We start from the raw sequence: 15,997 nt of genomic DNA, 5'->3' as shown, positions 1-15,997 counted from the left end.
ATATTTAATGACGTCCATATATCTTGATTGATTGATATATCTGGATTTCTTGATGCTCTGCAAAGCATCCAGGCTGTTGGAGTATTTTGAAACGGCATTCACTTAGCGATCATGCTTCACTGTTGACTGCTATTCCCTGGTGAAAAGCTCGGGGGCAAACCACTTGCTAAAATATGTTAAGTAGAGATGTTCGGCGTATTTTACTTCTAGGCCATCTGTAGCTCCACATCTCCATCACTCTGTGGATATAAAATAGTCAGTTAGCTTTACTCGATGCATAGAAAGAAAAGCTACTGTACTTCTGATTCTACTGGCAGAGAGAAAGCTGTTTGCTGTAAATAAAGGGCCTGAAAGACAGACAGAATGGGTGGCAGAGGGAACTTTGCCAAGCCTGGATATCTGGGACATGCCCAGGCTGGTCAGACAGAGCAGTACTGTATCTACAGGGAAATATCTAATGGGAAAAGTCATTTCTAAGAATTTATAATGGTAATATGTCCATATAGACTTTACATTAAAAAATAAAACTGAAACTAAATATGCAACATCCTACTTTTACTTTGTAATTCAGGCTCCATCTACATAGGAGACACCTCAATGTTTAAGAATCTAATACTATAACCTGTAGGAATTGTATGTTTTTTTTCTGCCAGCAGAGGGAGGGAGAGAGTAAATATGGATAGAATGCCAAAGCTTTAGTGCATTTACAATAAACACATGAAACTGTTTACCTTAACTAGAAAACACTGCAGTGCAATATAGCTCTAAGCGTATTAACCGTACTCAGGATAACAATTCTATTTTTCCAAGCTCAAATTTTTTGCCATGTGCAAGGAAATAAACTCAAATGAAAGCTTTCCATTTGTCTTTTAACATGAGGGTTGCACCTTCCAAGTTTTACAGCACAAGTAAATTGATGGTCTGTGAATGATTTTTTTTTTTTATTCCTTATACACAGACAAAAATTTATAAGGGAAATTCCATATAATTTGGAGGCTTGTGGGAGAAAATGAGTGTCTGCTGCCTTTTGCAATTACATCACGGTGCTTACAAGATCACAGAACACCTTTATGGAAACTTACATTCCTATGCCAAACAGCTGTATTCCTAGAGAGCTAAAAGTGTCACAAAGTCAATATCAAGGGTGTAGGCTTGGCTTTCCCCAGTAAAAACAGTTATGTATGCTGTGTAACATGATGTTGTTATTGTCAGGATTGAATACTGCTTAGAAAACATTTAATACTTCCATTATAAATAAAAGAAACTTGAAATAAAAGCAACTTGAACGATTAAAGACTTTAACCAGACAGAGAATAGATTAATCAGCAGGATTTATGTAATTAAATAGTTTTCTGCATTGATTATTTAAATGAACATTGACCAACTTTACAGCCTCATGATGCTAACGGAGGCTCAGTGTTGATCATGAAATGCTGCATTTGTATGCACCCATCATGGGAAAGAAAATAGACATGATAAACTTGGTAATGTCTTCTTTGACACCAGGGGGAAAAGGAACGTTAATCCTTGCATGTTTGTACAAAGCAACTAGTGCAAACTATGTTTTTTTTTTTCCATGACTAGCGTCTAAGAGCTCGGGGTGAGATCAGGTTACCTTCAATGGCTGAAATCAGAGGAGGGAGCATGAGACAGCGATGTGAACCTCAAAACAGCTGAGGTTTAAAGCCTCTTGCCCTCAGTCTCTTATAATCATAGGCCACGTGGCACGTGCATAGAGGTCCCTAACAAATTTGAACATTTTAACTTTTAGTTTTTGGCATTTTAAAAAGGAAATGGTGCAACAGAATCAGTAGATTAATCACATTTAATAGGAACTACTGTATGCAGGTTTGGTAATCGTCTCCAATATGTAAAAATTACCAGTAATCAAGTAATGTTGGCTACTGGAGGTGCTCCTTCTCCTTAGGTTTTATTGCAAGGTCTCAAGTAAGCTAAGGACAAGCCATCCAAACTAAATTTAGCCACCATGAGCAAGTGAATGGAGGGCCTAACTTATCTTCACTGCTGTCATCAGGGCTGCCAGTATTTTTAGGGGACAGCAGCAGCTGCAAAAGCATTTAACGGTCTTCCACGAACAATGACACTTAGGGTGTCTCAAAGCTGAACACCACAGAGGTTGTGGGACTGCTGTAGATTACAGAAGAGACTGTTCAACACTGTTGAGGAAACCTCTTCATAAATGCACAGGGTAGGAAACTGCCTCACAAAATGGACAGGTGACAACTACAAGCAACTGTTTTAGAATCGCTGAATCTGCATTTTGTCAAAGAGTGAAAGGATCTACCACCAAAAAACAGGAAAATACAGCAGGAAGCGAGTTTCCAGGGAGCAGACCTGCACTTTTACTGAAACAATCTGAGGATTGATTCACAATGTAATTCTACAATCAACCCAGAGGACTGAGGAGAGGTAGGTTTACGGAAGGCTTGTGAAGTAAAGCTTCTCGCAGGTCAGAGGTCAGTCTAATTAAATCAAACACAAACAAGAGGTTAATCCCCATCATTAACCTCTTGTTTGTGTCTTTAGTAATATTATGTGACTGATGATTGACATATAATGATTAGGGAGTTTTCAATTATTTAGTTTTTTAAGCATTAATTTTGGGAATACCTGGACTTGATCAGAATATTTATATAGATATTTAACTTTTTACTAATTGCACAGCAGACTGACTTGCTTCTTATCTCGTAAACATAAAATTAGCAAGTGAATTCCTAATGGAATGTGATGACAACATTTTAACAAAATGGCTAGATTCGTGAGCTTGGGACTCAAAGGCTACACCTTTTAATGGCTAAAAATCTGATTAATAAATTCTTTTTTTTATTATTTTAGATGAAGACTAATCATGGCACATGACAAAAACCTGAGACTCATAATAAAATAGACATGAGTTCAGAACTAGACTAGACACCTTATCTTGAATTAGAAACTCCGGAGGATATTTTAAAGCAAATACATCATTAGGGCAGAGTGTGCATGTGTTTGTTTTATTCCTTTTTTAAACAAATGACAAATGAAACTAATTTTGACAATGACATTTAGGGGCCAAATTCTTCAATGTGTTTGCCAAGAGGGGTGTGATGAAGGCAGAGCATATTTTGACTTCAATGCTCTCCCAGGCTGTGTACTGCATTTGGGTGCTGTGTGTGAGACCTGTGTTTGTATGTGCACACGTGTGTATAGAGTGTTCTTTGTGATACCTGACACATGCCCTCTTGCAGGTCTTTATTTAGGGCTGACTATATAAAGCGCTTTCCTGTTGAATTACAGCACCATCTGTGCTAGCTATCTGTGCTGAGCACTGTTCACCTCCAGACTGTTGGCTTTGACTTCACACACACACACACACACACACACACACACACACACACACACACACACACACACACACACACACACACACACACACACACACACACACACACACACACACACACAGCAAATGTGTTAGAAAATTCTGGGAGTAAATACCATGGTGAAATGCAATCCTGTTCCTCCGTCCTTAAGTGCCACTAGTACGCATACCAGCACCCACTCACGTTGGGCAACAAATAAGCTTGGCAACTTAAAATCGCTATTTTTGTTCTCTGTATTTTTGATATAGTCGTGCAACAATAAATTATACTGTGCAATATGACTGTGAACAAGGAAGGCTGAGCAGACCGTAGGCAAAAACTCATTAAATAAATAGATTAGAAGACTATGAGGTCTTCTACTGTTGTAATCTCTCTGCCAAAACGTTTGTGTGTTGTGTGTTCTAAGATGTTTTTCTGCTCATCGTGATTGTAAAGAGTGATTGAGTTGAAACCAGTTCTAAGTTCAAATGAGTCTGTTCTCTTCTGACATCACTGAAGGCATATTCACCCAAATAACTTCCATTGATTGCGTCTGTTCACAATATTCGTCTATTCGTTTCGCAATATTACTGTACACATTAGGTCTGCAGACCCCTTTTGGTTTGTGGTATACTTACAAGGGGTTACAATAGAAACAGGATTGTTTCTAAAAAAAAAATTAAAAATATGTATAAGTACTATAAGTTGAATTTTTTAAAAGATTTAATAATGTAATATACATTCAAATATTTTTTCTTGGCTCATCACAGCTTAGCTTGCTCATTTTGATGTTTCCTGGTTCTATTTTTCACCATTGTATTAACGCAAGGTCTGCGATATTACAGGGTTAAACACACACACACAAACACACACACACACACACACACACACACACACACACACACACACACACACACACACACACACACACACACACACACACACACACACACATTATATAGGAGTTATGAGAATCAATCAGAATATACTAGGATGAAAAAAGGATTACAGTGTATAGATGTACATAGTTTGCTCATATGTCTGACAGATTTCCCATGTTTTGATTTAGACACCTAGCTACTACAAATATTCTGGAGAAAGTGAGACACACAGGCTGAGGTAAGGCTGGCAAGAGAAAAGAAATGGATGTGTTCGGTGGAGCACCCCGGTTCCTGGCCTATCCACGTCCTGTGGTGGTGCAGAGTGGCACTGATGCAGTCCTTAAATGCCAGATTAGTGGGGATCCTAGACCAGCGGTCGTATGGGAGAGAAACAATGAGAAAATTCATCCAGGAGGCAAATATCGTTTGTTTGAGGATGGCAATGTTTACAATCTCATCATTACAGTGGTGACAGCAGAAGACAGTGGTCAGTACATATGCAAAGCTAAAAACTCCATAGGGGAGACGTACGCTGCAGCAACGTTGAAAGTAGAAGGCGAGGCTCAAGAGATGGAGCTGAGAGAAGAGAACAAGCCCCGCTTTCTCATCAAACCCCTGTCTACACGAGTAGGTCGAGGAGAAGATGCAGTCTTCTCCTGTAAGCTGTGGGGAAAACCAAGGCCAGAGGTGGTATGGGAGAAGGATGGCAAGAAGCTAAATGAGATCTTCGAGAGTACACATTTCAGTGTCGGATACCAAGACGGAGGATGGTTTCAGCTAAAGATTTTCAAAACCAGGGCCCCTGATGGTGGAGTGTACACATGCAAAGCCAGAAATGAGTTTGGTGAAAGTCTAGCTGGAGCTGTGCTATTGGTGGATGCTGGCCCTGGACATGAAGATGAAGGAAATCGCAACGGTTACACTAATGGCCACTGGAAGGCAAATCAGGGAAAGCAGAGAAGCAGTAGACATGTTGTAACAAGACTAAAAGAAGGCCCTCTTCCGACTTCAGCCAAAGTAAAAATGTTTGCTGTGACAGAAGGAAAACATGCAAAATTCCGTTGCTATGTGACAGGAAAACCCAAACCAGAAATCATATGGAGAAAAGATGGTAGAATCATTTTGTCTGGAAGGCGGTATCTTCTATATGAAGACCGAGAGGGATATTTCACACTGAAAGTACTCTACTGCAAACAGCAGGATAATGGAGTATATGTTTGTGCTGCATCCAACACTGCAGGACAAACCTTAAGCGCAGTGCATCTTTTCGTTAAAGGTATGTATGTATGTATATATTATGTTTTTTTATATAGTTTGTCATGATCGCTTGTATGAAGCATCAAGAACGTAATTCCGTAATCTCCATAGATTTGTTTAACCGCCAGGAACACAATAGAATTTTTACAGTAATGAACAGGCAATATTAAGATAAATTAAACAACATCTAAAAAGAAAAAAACAACAATTAACTAATAACAGTGAATGTTGGTAGAGTATGTACTATACATACCGTGTACCACCATACACTAGTGTAGGAGACTGTGTGAGAGTGTAACTACACAGTCAGCAAATATGTCATGGCTACTATATGTGGTTTAGATTCTATCGTTTACAACTGTCTAATGCTGTCTGATGGTATCAGTTACAGTTTATTTCCTATCTAATCCAACAGTGTGGTAATGGGCTTTTCATAGCACGGTTAAATGGTGCTGCTTGTCTCTTCAGTGACTTACCATGCTGATGATCCTTATATAGAATATAACAAACATTACATATATAATATTTTTTTATATGAATATAAGAAAAAGAGTCAAATCATTTCTTACATTTCCTTGACAACATCAGAACCACCTGTACGATTCAAGCAACCGCTCAATGACCTCGAAGTATGGGAGCAGGACCTGGCCATTCTTGAGTGTGAAGTACCAGAGGACTCTGTGCCAATTACATGGTATTTAGAAGACAGAAGGTTACAGCCAGGAGCCAAATATGGGATGGAAGAGTGGGGAACGAAGCGCCGACTCACAATCCGTGACATGGGGGTTGATGATGATGGGATCTACCTCTGTGAAATGCCAGATGGAGGAAGAAGCATAGCTGAGGTAACTGTCAAAGGTAAATATCTTAGAACTATTTTAAAGCTGGGATTCAATACAACAATGGTTTTGGTTCATATTTGTTAGTGATTTTAGTTAAAATGATATTTACGCACCCTCTTCATAGGTACAATCGTAAGAAAGCTGCCCAGAAAAGTAGATGTTCTGGAAGGGGAAAATGCTGCTTTCTGTGTGGAGGTAGAAGAAGAGGAAATGGACATTCACTGGTACAAAGATGGGACAGAGCTGAGGGAGACACATCAGACCATCATCAAATCTTTTGGCAGAACTCACATCTTGGTCTTCGTTAATACTACACCTCAAGATTCCGGACTGGTCATTTTCTACGTTGGCCGATCAAAGACATCATCTCAGCTAAGGGTGAAAGGTTAGACATTTTTCATATTTAACCAGTCCTGGCTTTTTGTGCATTGTGCAACTTAGAGTTACTTAAATCGAGAGGAGTCAGCTGAGGTGGCTCGGGCATCTGTTTCGGATGCCTCCTGGACGCCTCCCTGGGGAGGTGTTCCGGGCATGTCCACTAGGGGGAGGCCCCGGGGAAGACCTAGGACACGCTGGAGGGACTATGTCTCTCGGCTGGCCTGTGAACGCCTCGGTATTCCCCCGGAAGAGCTGGAGGAGGTGTCTGGGGAGAGGGAAGTCTGGGCATCCCTGCTTAGTCTGCTGCCCCCACGACCCGCCCCGGATAAGCGGTAGAAGATGGATGGATGGATGGATGGAGAGTTACTTAAATATACAACACTGTATTTCTTCTAAAACCAAATAATAACAATAACCTGCACAAACATACATAAAATAATACACATCATTTAAATTTGATATGATGCGGTGATGCCTCGATACAATACAGTAATTTGATTCAGTAAAAATAAGCATTACCTTAAAAAAAGGGGCTTTGGGTTTCTATTTTCAATGGATTAAAATGTTCAACATCCAAATCAGTGATAACATTGTTTCAGTTATCGCAGTGTTTTTGTGATTTCTTTAGACTCTTAAAAGCATATAATATAACACAACTCAGAATATAACAATGTTTACAAAAACTATGTGTTTTTGAATCCTGAGTCTTTCGCTAAAGAATAAGAACACAATGGCCGCAGCGACTTTTTAAACCCTGATTAAACCAGGAATGAAAGGGTGTTTAAGATACACAATAAAGTGTGATGATGATAAAGATGCATGGTTATGTCTGTGGTATTAGTACTTATACATTTTAAACATATTTGGTGGATTAGGCACGCTGTAATATTTTGTTACACAACTTGCTTGCCATGCTAATTTTCCATTAAGAATAAAGTAACTTATAATTACAGTTAAGATCTGCACACAAAAGTTGACAAGAGCATCTGTTGCAATGTTGACATTCTGAAATCATAGAAGTGGTAGCTCAGTGGTTAAGGTGTTGGACTACTGATCAGAAAGTTGTGAGTTTGAATCCCAGGTCCACCAAGCTGCCACTGCTAGGCCCCGGAGCAAGGCCCTTAATGCTGTAAATGCCAAAGTCACTGAGCATCGTATTCAACTGCAAAATATTCTTATGGAGATTAGTTTGCATTGCTCCATGTTGTGCAAGCTATTTAGTATTTGTCAGCAAGTGTGCCTTAAATAGCCAAACTGACTCATTACAAATGTTGGATTCTTTTGGACATTTAGTATAATGATTTTCGTTATCTTACTATTGTCTTTTCTTTATTGTTCCTCAGCGATTAGGCAATGTCCACCTAGCTGCCCTGTGGGGGTTCAGATAAACACAGAGCGTGCTAATGCAGCGCTCCTGTCCTGGGTTACAGCACAGGACTGTCGTAAGAATCCACCCTCAGGTTATATCCTAGAGAGACAAGAAATAGGTTCTCCAGAGTGGCTGCAGTGCCTAACCACGGACTCTGCAACCTCAGTGGAAATTCTTGGCGACAGTGTTCCGTGTGAGGCTGACTACAGATTTCGCATTTGTAGCATCAACAAGTACGGAAGAAGCGGATATGTGGAGTTCCCTCGAGCAGTTCATTTGGGTAAAATGATTAAAGCATAAATTGTTTGCATATTGTCTCTATTGACTAGTCGTTTTCTGTAAATATGAATTTCATTTTAATAATAGATTTTCTTTGGTTTGTAAATCTATCAAGCCCACAAATAAGAAAACAGTGAAAACTTGTTCTTGTGTTTTTTTACAGTTCCAGTAGCAAAAATACAAGCACCTTTACAAGATGCACTGGTGCCTGAAGGCCAGGATGCCTGTTTTTCCATCGAATTGTCTGCCTCAGTCATAGGCACTTGGTTTTGGAATGGCACCCAAATCCAAGATGATGAACGTTTTCTTATTAGAAGGTCTCGAACACACCAGTCACTTCGAATTCGTGGGGTACGAGACACTGACAACGGAGCTGAAATCACCTTCATTGCCTATGGAATTCGTGATTCAGCAGCGCTCTATATACAAGGTGAGCAACTGTGTCTTAGGGCAGCTAAAAAGGCTCTATTCTAGATTCATTACTATAATTTGCATACATGTTCCTTTCCATATGCAGCTCCTCTGGTTAAATTTACCCCACTATCTGAGATAGACCGAAATAAGTTTGTGGAAGTAGGCAATCCAATAGTCCTCTACTGTGAGCTGTCAGACCCTGAAGCACAAGTTCGCTGGTATAAGAATGGAGCTGAACTTCACTCAGTTGAAGGTCTTCACATCCAATCAGAAGGAACAATGAGAAGAATTGTCATCCAGTCAGCGGAGTTCTCCCATTCAGGGGTTTATAGCTGTGATGCCATTGATGATGTCATCAGGTTTAATGTGGAAGTTGAAGGTAAGGTGAAAGTCACTTGTCTTTAAGGTGAAAGTCTCTTTGAGTTTCAGTGATCGCTTTTGTTGTTCTTTATATGTTGTTAGTTTGTGCATTTAAACACCTCTACAAATGTTTTAAATTTATAACTAACATTGATCAAAACACTCATAGCCCCACCTGTGAGGTTCATAGCACTTTCAGACATGGACGCAAATCAGTCCATTGAAGCTGGATGTCCGATTCTTCTACAATGTGAGCTCTCAGAGCCAAGTGCCCAGGTTTCTTGGTACAAAGATGAAACAAAACTCCTTCCACAAAATGGACTAGACTTCCTGTCTGATGGAACCAAGAGGGCACTGGTTATTGAAAAAGCTGATTTTTGCCACTCTGGGGTATACAGCTGCAAGACAAAAGGTGTTGCTGTCCAGTTCAATGTGGAAATCAAAGGTGATCCGAATGCTTAATATAAAACCTAGATCCTGCCTTAGTATCAAACTTTGCAATATTAAACAATCTGCTAACATTGTTGAAATTGTTTGAAATGTTAACATGAAATTCTAACAATGTGAATTTCCAAGAAATAAAGATTAAGAAAACTTTAAAATATCTATAGCTCCACCGGTGAGATTATCAGCTGGTCCGGAAACTGAGAGGAGAAAGTGCATTGAAGCAGGGGGCACCATTGTTCTGCAGTGCGAGATATCAGACTCTTCTGGGCAGGTCCGCTGGTTCAAGGATGGGAAGCAAATTTGTACACAATCTGGTGTAGACTTCCAATCGGAAGACTGCATACGAAGATTAATTATTGAATCGGCAGCCCTGTCTCACTCTGGTGTGTACAGGTGCGCAACAAAAGATGACATTGTTGAGTTTCAAGTCGAGATCAAAGGTGAATATTGCAGTTTCTTCTCGTTTTTTTGGTCTTCAGGGATATTCTGTAAAAAGCCTAGTTACAGTATCTTTGAAGCAATGTGAAGCAATGAATTTTTAAGTCCTCACATTTTTAAATGGTGTCTGTGTTATAGCTTTTGTTGCATGTTTTAACGTTGAAGTAAATCTTTATTATTCTATCGTGAATCACCATCTGCAGCTGTGCCAGTGTGGTTCTCAACTGTTCCAGAAGTTGAGAAGAATAAATGTATTGAAGCTGGCAGCTGTTTTGAACTTCGCTGTGAGGTATCAGATCCTACAGCAGTTGTTCACTGGTATAAGGATGAAACAGAGATTCTGACAGACACTGGCTGGGACATACAAGCAGAAGGCACACTGAGGATGCTGGTAGTCCAGTCAGCAGAACCCAGCCACTCTGGACTGTACAGCTGCAATATGGTTGATGACTCTGTACAGTTCACTGTGGATATCAAAGGTGATTTATGGCTTTCTGAGAAGCATGTACATCCAGTAACCAAAAGCTGCATTTATTTAAAACTAGAAGCAAACTAACGAAAAACAACTGTCTGTGCCTCATAGCACTGCTTTTATGGACATGCCTCTTACCTATGCATCGTGTCTTGCGGGCAACTGTTTGATACTACTGTTTATTGTGTTGCATTCTATATTTAACTTGCTTTTTGGCAGAAGGTCTGAGAGTTCACAGATTAGTCAGGCTGGGAAATTCATTCTCTAAGTTTTAATGTTATGTATATTCCACAATAAGATCCACCGGTGAAGTTTTCAGCATTCCCAGGGGTTGTGAAGAACCAGTTTTTTGAAGCAGGCTACCCCACTGAGCTACACTGTGAGATCTCAGACCCACCAGCCAAGGTGTGTTGGTACGAAGATGGAGTAGCGCTCCTCTCAAAAAGTCAACCTCATATCAAAATGGAAGATACCAGGAGAAAGCTTGCTTTAAAAGCAGAACAGCCCTCTGAGTCTGGATGGCACGACCCTCAGAGAAACTATGAGGTCATCCAATATTATGTACAAGATGAAGGTGATTTTTAAATTTTGCCTCTAACTGACAATGCTTTAGCGTGGCAACTAACAATTTTGCGTTCTGTTTAGGATTTCAATTGTCTTTATGTCTCTTGCAATAAACCTGCATATCATTGGCTTTTATTAGCGGTTAAACATTTAAGTTTATATAAGTCACCAAAACTGACAACGTAAAGTGTTCCTTTATCAATGATCATCTTTAGCTTCACCTTTGAAACTACTGGATGTTCCTGATGTTGAGAAGAGCGAATGTAGTGTTGAAAGCATCTCTACTGCACAACATTGTAAAATCCTGGATTCCACTGAATATAATTACCGACTAAAAGATGAGGAAGAGATATTATCACCAGATGGAATTGAACCTGAGCCTCAAATTAAGTGGGAGGTGCCTATAAAAACTTTAAACATCAAATCATCTGAGACACCAGACAATGGAATAAACAGACCTAGGATGCCAGATGATCACACCCAGTTTATTGCAGACAAAGGTGGTTTACCACTATTATTTGTACCCCATTCTTAACTTGGAGCATTTACCTAATTGAAGCTAGAAAGCTTATTGTTTTCTTTGTGGCTTTCCTAACAGCCGAGCAGTCTCACTCTGAAGTGTACAAGGGTGAGACCTATGATGACACTGTCCAGTGCACTGTGGATATGAAAGGTGATAAAACTGCTACTCCACCCTTAGCACACTTAACCCAGTGCATCCGTGCCACTAACAATGGTGGGGTGTTACCTTTATAAGGCTGTGCCAAAAGATGCTGAATCCATGCACCTTGGTTATCCATTCTTGAAAGTGCTTCCCAAACTAATCCCCGCTATTATATCTTAATCCAACATCCAGTTGGTCTGCAAGCCTTTCTTCCCAGCTAACAATCCTATAAAATGTTTAGATTTCATTTTAATTGCAGTACATCAATAGAAAACATTCCATTTGCTTAATTCCTCTTACACAATGCTAGACAGAACAAACGTAATGTCTTGAAGTGTCTATAACATCTATTTAAAAGACTGAATATATGGTTTAAATGTGAATGAATGAATGAATGAATGAATGAATGAATGAATGAATGAATGAATGAAATGCTGAAAGAAGCAGAACAAATAACTAACCTTTATACCATTAGCAAGCATAATTTTGTTGTAATTGTAGCCTTGATATGTGTGACATGTTTCTAGACCACTCTGTCATATGGTCGTCTCTCTTATTTTTTCTCTTCAATGTTAAAATTCTTGAAAGTAACAATCACTGAGAACAACTGTTTAATCAGCTTCTAATTAAGAAAGTGGAAACCCACTGAAACTTTTCTTTGTGCACATCATACAACTATAGCTGAATCCTTCCCTGAAATTGCAAAGACCAACATCGTTATGGAAAGCTTGGGTGTCACAGAGGGTTCTGAGGTTGCAAAGATCAAGATCATTAAGGAAAGCCTGGGTTTCTCCCAGGAAGCAACAATTCCAGTGCTGGCCAAGGTCAATATGGAAGGCTTGAGCTTTACAGACGTTCCTGAGCTCACAAAGAGCGAAATCCTTGAAGAAAGCTTAAGCTTCACTGCAGTTCCTGATTTAGCCAAGAATGAGACCACTAAAGAATCCTTAAGCTTCACAGAACTTCTTAAATTATCTAAGAACAAGAACCTTAAAGAAAGCTTGAGCTTCACAGCAGTTCCTGATTTTACCAAGACCAAGAACACTAAAGAAAGCTTAAGCTTTACAGATGGTTCTAATGTCTCAAAAAGCAAGAGCCTTGAAGAAAGCTTGAGCTTCATAGCAGATCCTGACTCGGCCAAGACCGAGCATAATAAAGAATGCTTAAGCTTCACAGAGGGTTCAAATGTTTCAAAAAACAAGAGCCCAAAGGAAAGCTTGAGCTTCATAGCAGACCCGGTTTTGGCCAAAACTGAGAACATTCAAAAAAGCTTAAGCTTAACAGATCGTTCTGATTTTAAATATAGTGAGCTCAATTTGGAGAGCTTGAGCTTATCAACAGTTTCTAAGTTGGAAAAAAATGAGAACAGTAAGGAAAGCTTAAGCTTCGCAAACTGTCCTGAGTTTATCTTTCAGGAGAGCTTGAGCTTCACAGCTGTTCCTGAGTTGTTAATGAAAGAGAACATGAAGGAAACCAGTCTTAAACAAGTTCAGCATACAAAATCAGACTCTGACGCCTCATTCTGCAGCTTCAAGGATGAAGAACTACCCCAACCCCAATGTGTTAAACAGGAAACAGCTCGCAGTTTTCAAGAAGACGACAGAAGTTACTTCAAAGTACAAGAAATTTGCACGGATGACGATGTTTTAGCATATAAGGTGGATCATGAAGGTGATTTAAATAGCTCCATCATTCAGCAAGTAATGATGAGAGCAAAGTACATCCCATTGCCAACATTTTAAACATATTTAATGCCATTTTTGTTCATTTTTGATTCATTAACTCAGTCTAAATACCTTAAAAACAAATAAATTAAGTAAAACAATAAATCAATAATTTGCATGGCTTGCCAACATAACTCTATAGCTTGTCAGGTTTTAAGTAGCTTAATTGAGTAACTTGACCTAAAACACCTAAACAAATTAATCCATTAAGAAATTATATTCACATCTAACTAAACCCATCTTCCCAAGAAAAAGAGCTATGACTATAAACAATGACTGATGCCATGGTATTTCAAATAATCCATTTCATTTTTTAGTATCAAAGATTTTTAAAGCTAGCCGATGTCTAATATAAAGTAACAAAAATCTTTGAGGTAGATATAGTTAGACAGAGTCATTGTTTTATTTTCCGTAGTAGTAATACATATCTCTCTATATACACAACTTGACACACTCTAGTTACAAAGACGAATATCTCAGCAGCTCAAGACATGTCAGACGAGAAGGCCTTTGAAGCAGCCTGTTTTACAGACCTGGGAGAGGTCTATGAAAAGAAGGCCCAAATCTTTGGGCATGGAGATGTTTCAGTAGTACAGCAACAAGATGGGAAAAACATGACGTCTTATATGACCTCAAAGGAACAGTTTGCCCAGTTATTAAAAACACCACACAAAGAGATGCTGACAGCTGAGACAAAAAATCAATCTGTGATGTATCAAGACCAAGTAAAAGGTGACTCAAGACTATGTGTCTAGCATACTATTAATTATTATGAAAAAAGTAAGAGTGTATTTTTCACACGTTCTTTAATTAAGAAAGGCCACGTTATTCATCACAGATATGCTCTCATTGAATGCATTTTTTTACTTACTTTATGACTTTATCTTTCCAAAACTGAAGCACCTTCACCTAAACCAGTAAAATTTGCACCCCTCCCTGAGACTGGCAGGACCAAGACCATTGAACATGGTATGCCTCTTGTACTACAGTGTGAAATATCTGACCCGGATGCACCAGTTTGTTGGTTCAAGGATGGAATACAACTCCAAATGAAACATGGATTAGTGATCCAGTCAGAGGACTGCATACGGAGGCTGGTAGTTCCGACTACAGAGCTCGGTCACACAGGGGTGTACAACTGTGAGGCAATAGATGATGTCATAAAATTTAAGGTGTATGTCAAAGGTGATTTAAAACCTAGTTTAATTCACGTTGAATACACTAAAACATAGTTCAATTGACTAAACATACAATCTTTTTTTTATTACAAACAAATAATAGTAATTTTGAATAATATTCCTTAGGAAAACAATGAATCACTAGAGTTTAATTGTATAGCTTTTTGAATTGTGTTAAATATAGAAATGATACAAACATACCAAGAAATGAAAGCTGCTTTAATTAAAACATGATAAATTAAACTCTTTAGCTGCACGGCTGAACGATTCAACGCTCACTGAGACTCAGAAGAATGAAATGACATCCAATGAAGCAGACCATGAAAGTGTTGAACAAAAAGAAGCTATATATACTACAGATCAGGTCTGCTGGTACAGACAAGAGCAACAACAAATTCAAGATCGTCCCCATGCATCTCTCGCTGCATCTCTAATTCAATCAAAAGAGATCAGATCAGAAGAAATCAAATCAGCTGACCTGTCTGACTCTGGAGAATACAATTACGAAACAAACGATACCAACATCCTGAGTACTGTGGATCCACCAGGTGATTCTTCAGTCATCTTTGATATCTCAACCCATCTGATTACAATACTAACCCCTTCAGTCATGCAATGGTCACTAATAATCATTGTGCTGACTTTATTTCAATTTCAGAATTTTTTTTTAATGTTTGAGCCAGTTATGTTATTTAAATGTGTTTCGCTGCATGTGTTCAGACACTAAACATGCAACAGCAAAAGAAACTGGCCTGTGTGAGGTAAATCTTTGCGTTCAAACCCATAGAATTCCAACGATATTCAACTAATAAATGATAACTCATTTATTTCATTGCATTTTACATGCTATGACACACTATGCAGGATTTACCACAATGTCAAGCAGAAACCTTTTATCTAGACACTTAGGTAAATCTTTTGGCCAACCAGGAGATATTATAATCTGAAGAGTCCAGGAATTTGCATGATAATAAACGCATACTTAAATAATTTCATGTAAACAAACCTCTTACCCAACATGCAAGTAGTACTACATTTTCATGCGCTTTTTTTTACTTTGTATTCTCTTTCCTGTTTGTCATCATGTTGAATATTTTTAGAATTTAACAAGCTTTTATCATTTACTCTTGCGCTACTAACGTTACATTACATCCACATCATCCTTCGTCCGATTCCTGTCTTTTTACTTAGTTTTTTTTTCTTAGATTTAATGAGTGTTGCCAATAGGTTCTTATTGCCATTTAATGCACCATAATTTCTCTTATATGACATATAATTATGTTATTGGAATGATTTGGTGCAACTCTTAATAATCTCTCTATAGATAAAATACATAGAATTAAACACATATGTTTTATATGGACTAACTAT

General features: G+C 38.7%; 1 protein-coding gene across 12 annotated transcripts in view; it reads left to right on the top strand.

Annotated features, from left to right (window-relative positions):
• Nucleotides 1-2,074: 2,074 nt before the first annotated feature.
• The window catches only part of obsl1b (obscurin like cytoskeletal adaptor 1b), a 38,361-nt gene continuing 24,438 nt past the window's right edge, over nt 2,075-15,997 (top strand). For 4 of the 12 annotated variants that reach the window (XM_047814607.1, XM_047814605.1, XM_047814603.1 and 1 more), the window contains exons 1-17: nt 2,075-2,430; nt 4,429-5,516; nt 6,086-6,355; nt 6,464-6,724; nt 8,061-8,366; nt 8,529-8,795; nt 8,883-9,158; nt 9,309-9,584; nt 9,751-10,026; nt 10,228-10,503; nt 10,795-11,070; nt 11,276-11,560; nt 11,659-11,733; nt 12,406-13,395; nt 13,908-14,180; nt 14,349-14,633; nt 14,878-15,174. In XM_047814607.1, coding sequence (XP_047670563.1) covers nt 4,502-5,516; nt 6,086-6,355; nt 6,464-6,724; nt 8,061-8,366; nt 8,529-8,795; nt 8,883-9,158; nt 9,309-9,584; nt 9,751-10,026; nt 10,228-10,503; nt 10,795-11,070; nt 11,276-11,560; nt 11,659-11,733; nt 12,406-13,395; nt 13,908-14,180; nt 14,349-14,633; nt 14,878-15,174 — 5,704 coding nt within the window. In that variant the 5' untranslated portion in view covers nt 2,075-2,430; nt 4,429-4,501. The remainder of the gene's footprint in view (nt 2,431-4,428; nt 5,517-6,085; nt 6,356-6,463; nt 6,725-8,060; nt 8,367-8,528; nt 8,796-8,882; nt 9,159-9,308; nt 9,585-9,750; nt 10,027-10,227; nt 10,504-10,794; nt 11,071-11,275; nt 11,561-11,658; nt 11,734-12,405; nt 13,396-13,907; nt 14,181-14,348; nt 14,634-14,877; nt 15,175-15,997) is intronic. The other 8 variants (XM_047814604.1, XM_047814606.1, XM_047814609.1 and 5 more) reach the window with 8 other exon arrangements.

This window comes from Tachysurus fulvidraco, chromosome 6 (assembly GCF_022655615.1).
Source record: "Tachysurus fulvidraco isolate hzauxx_2018 chromosome 6, HZAU_PFXX_2.0, whole genome shotgun sequence".
Classification (NCBI taxonomy): Eukaryota; Metazoa; Chordata; class Actinopteri; order Siluriformes; family Bagridae; genus Tachysurus; species Tachysurus fulvidraco.
Note: the sequence above shows the minus strand (reverse complement) of the source record. Positions and strands in the feature narration are given on the sequence as shown.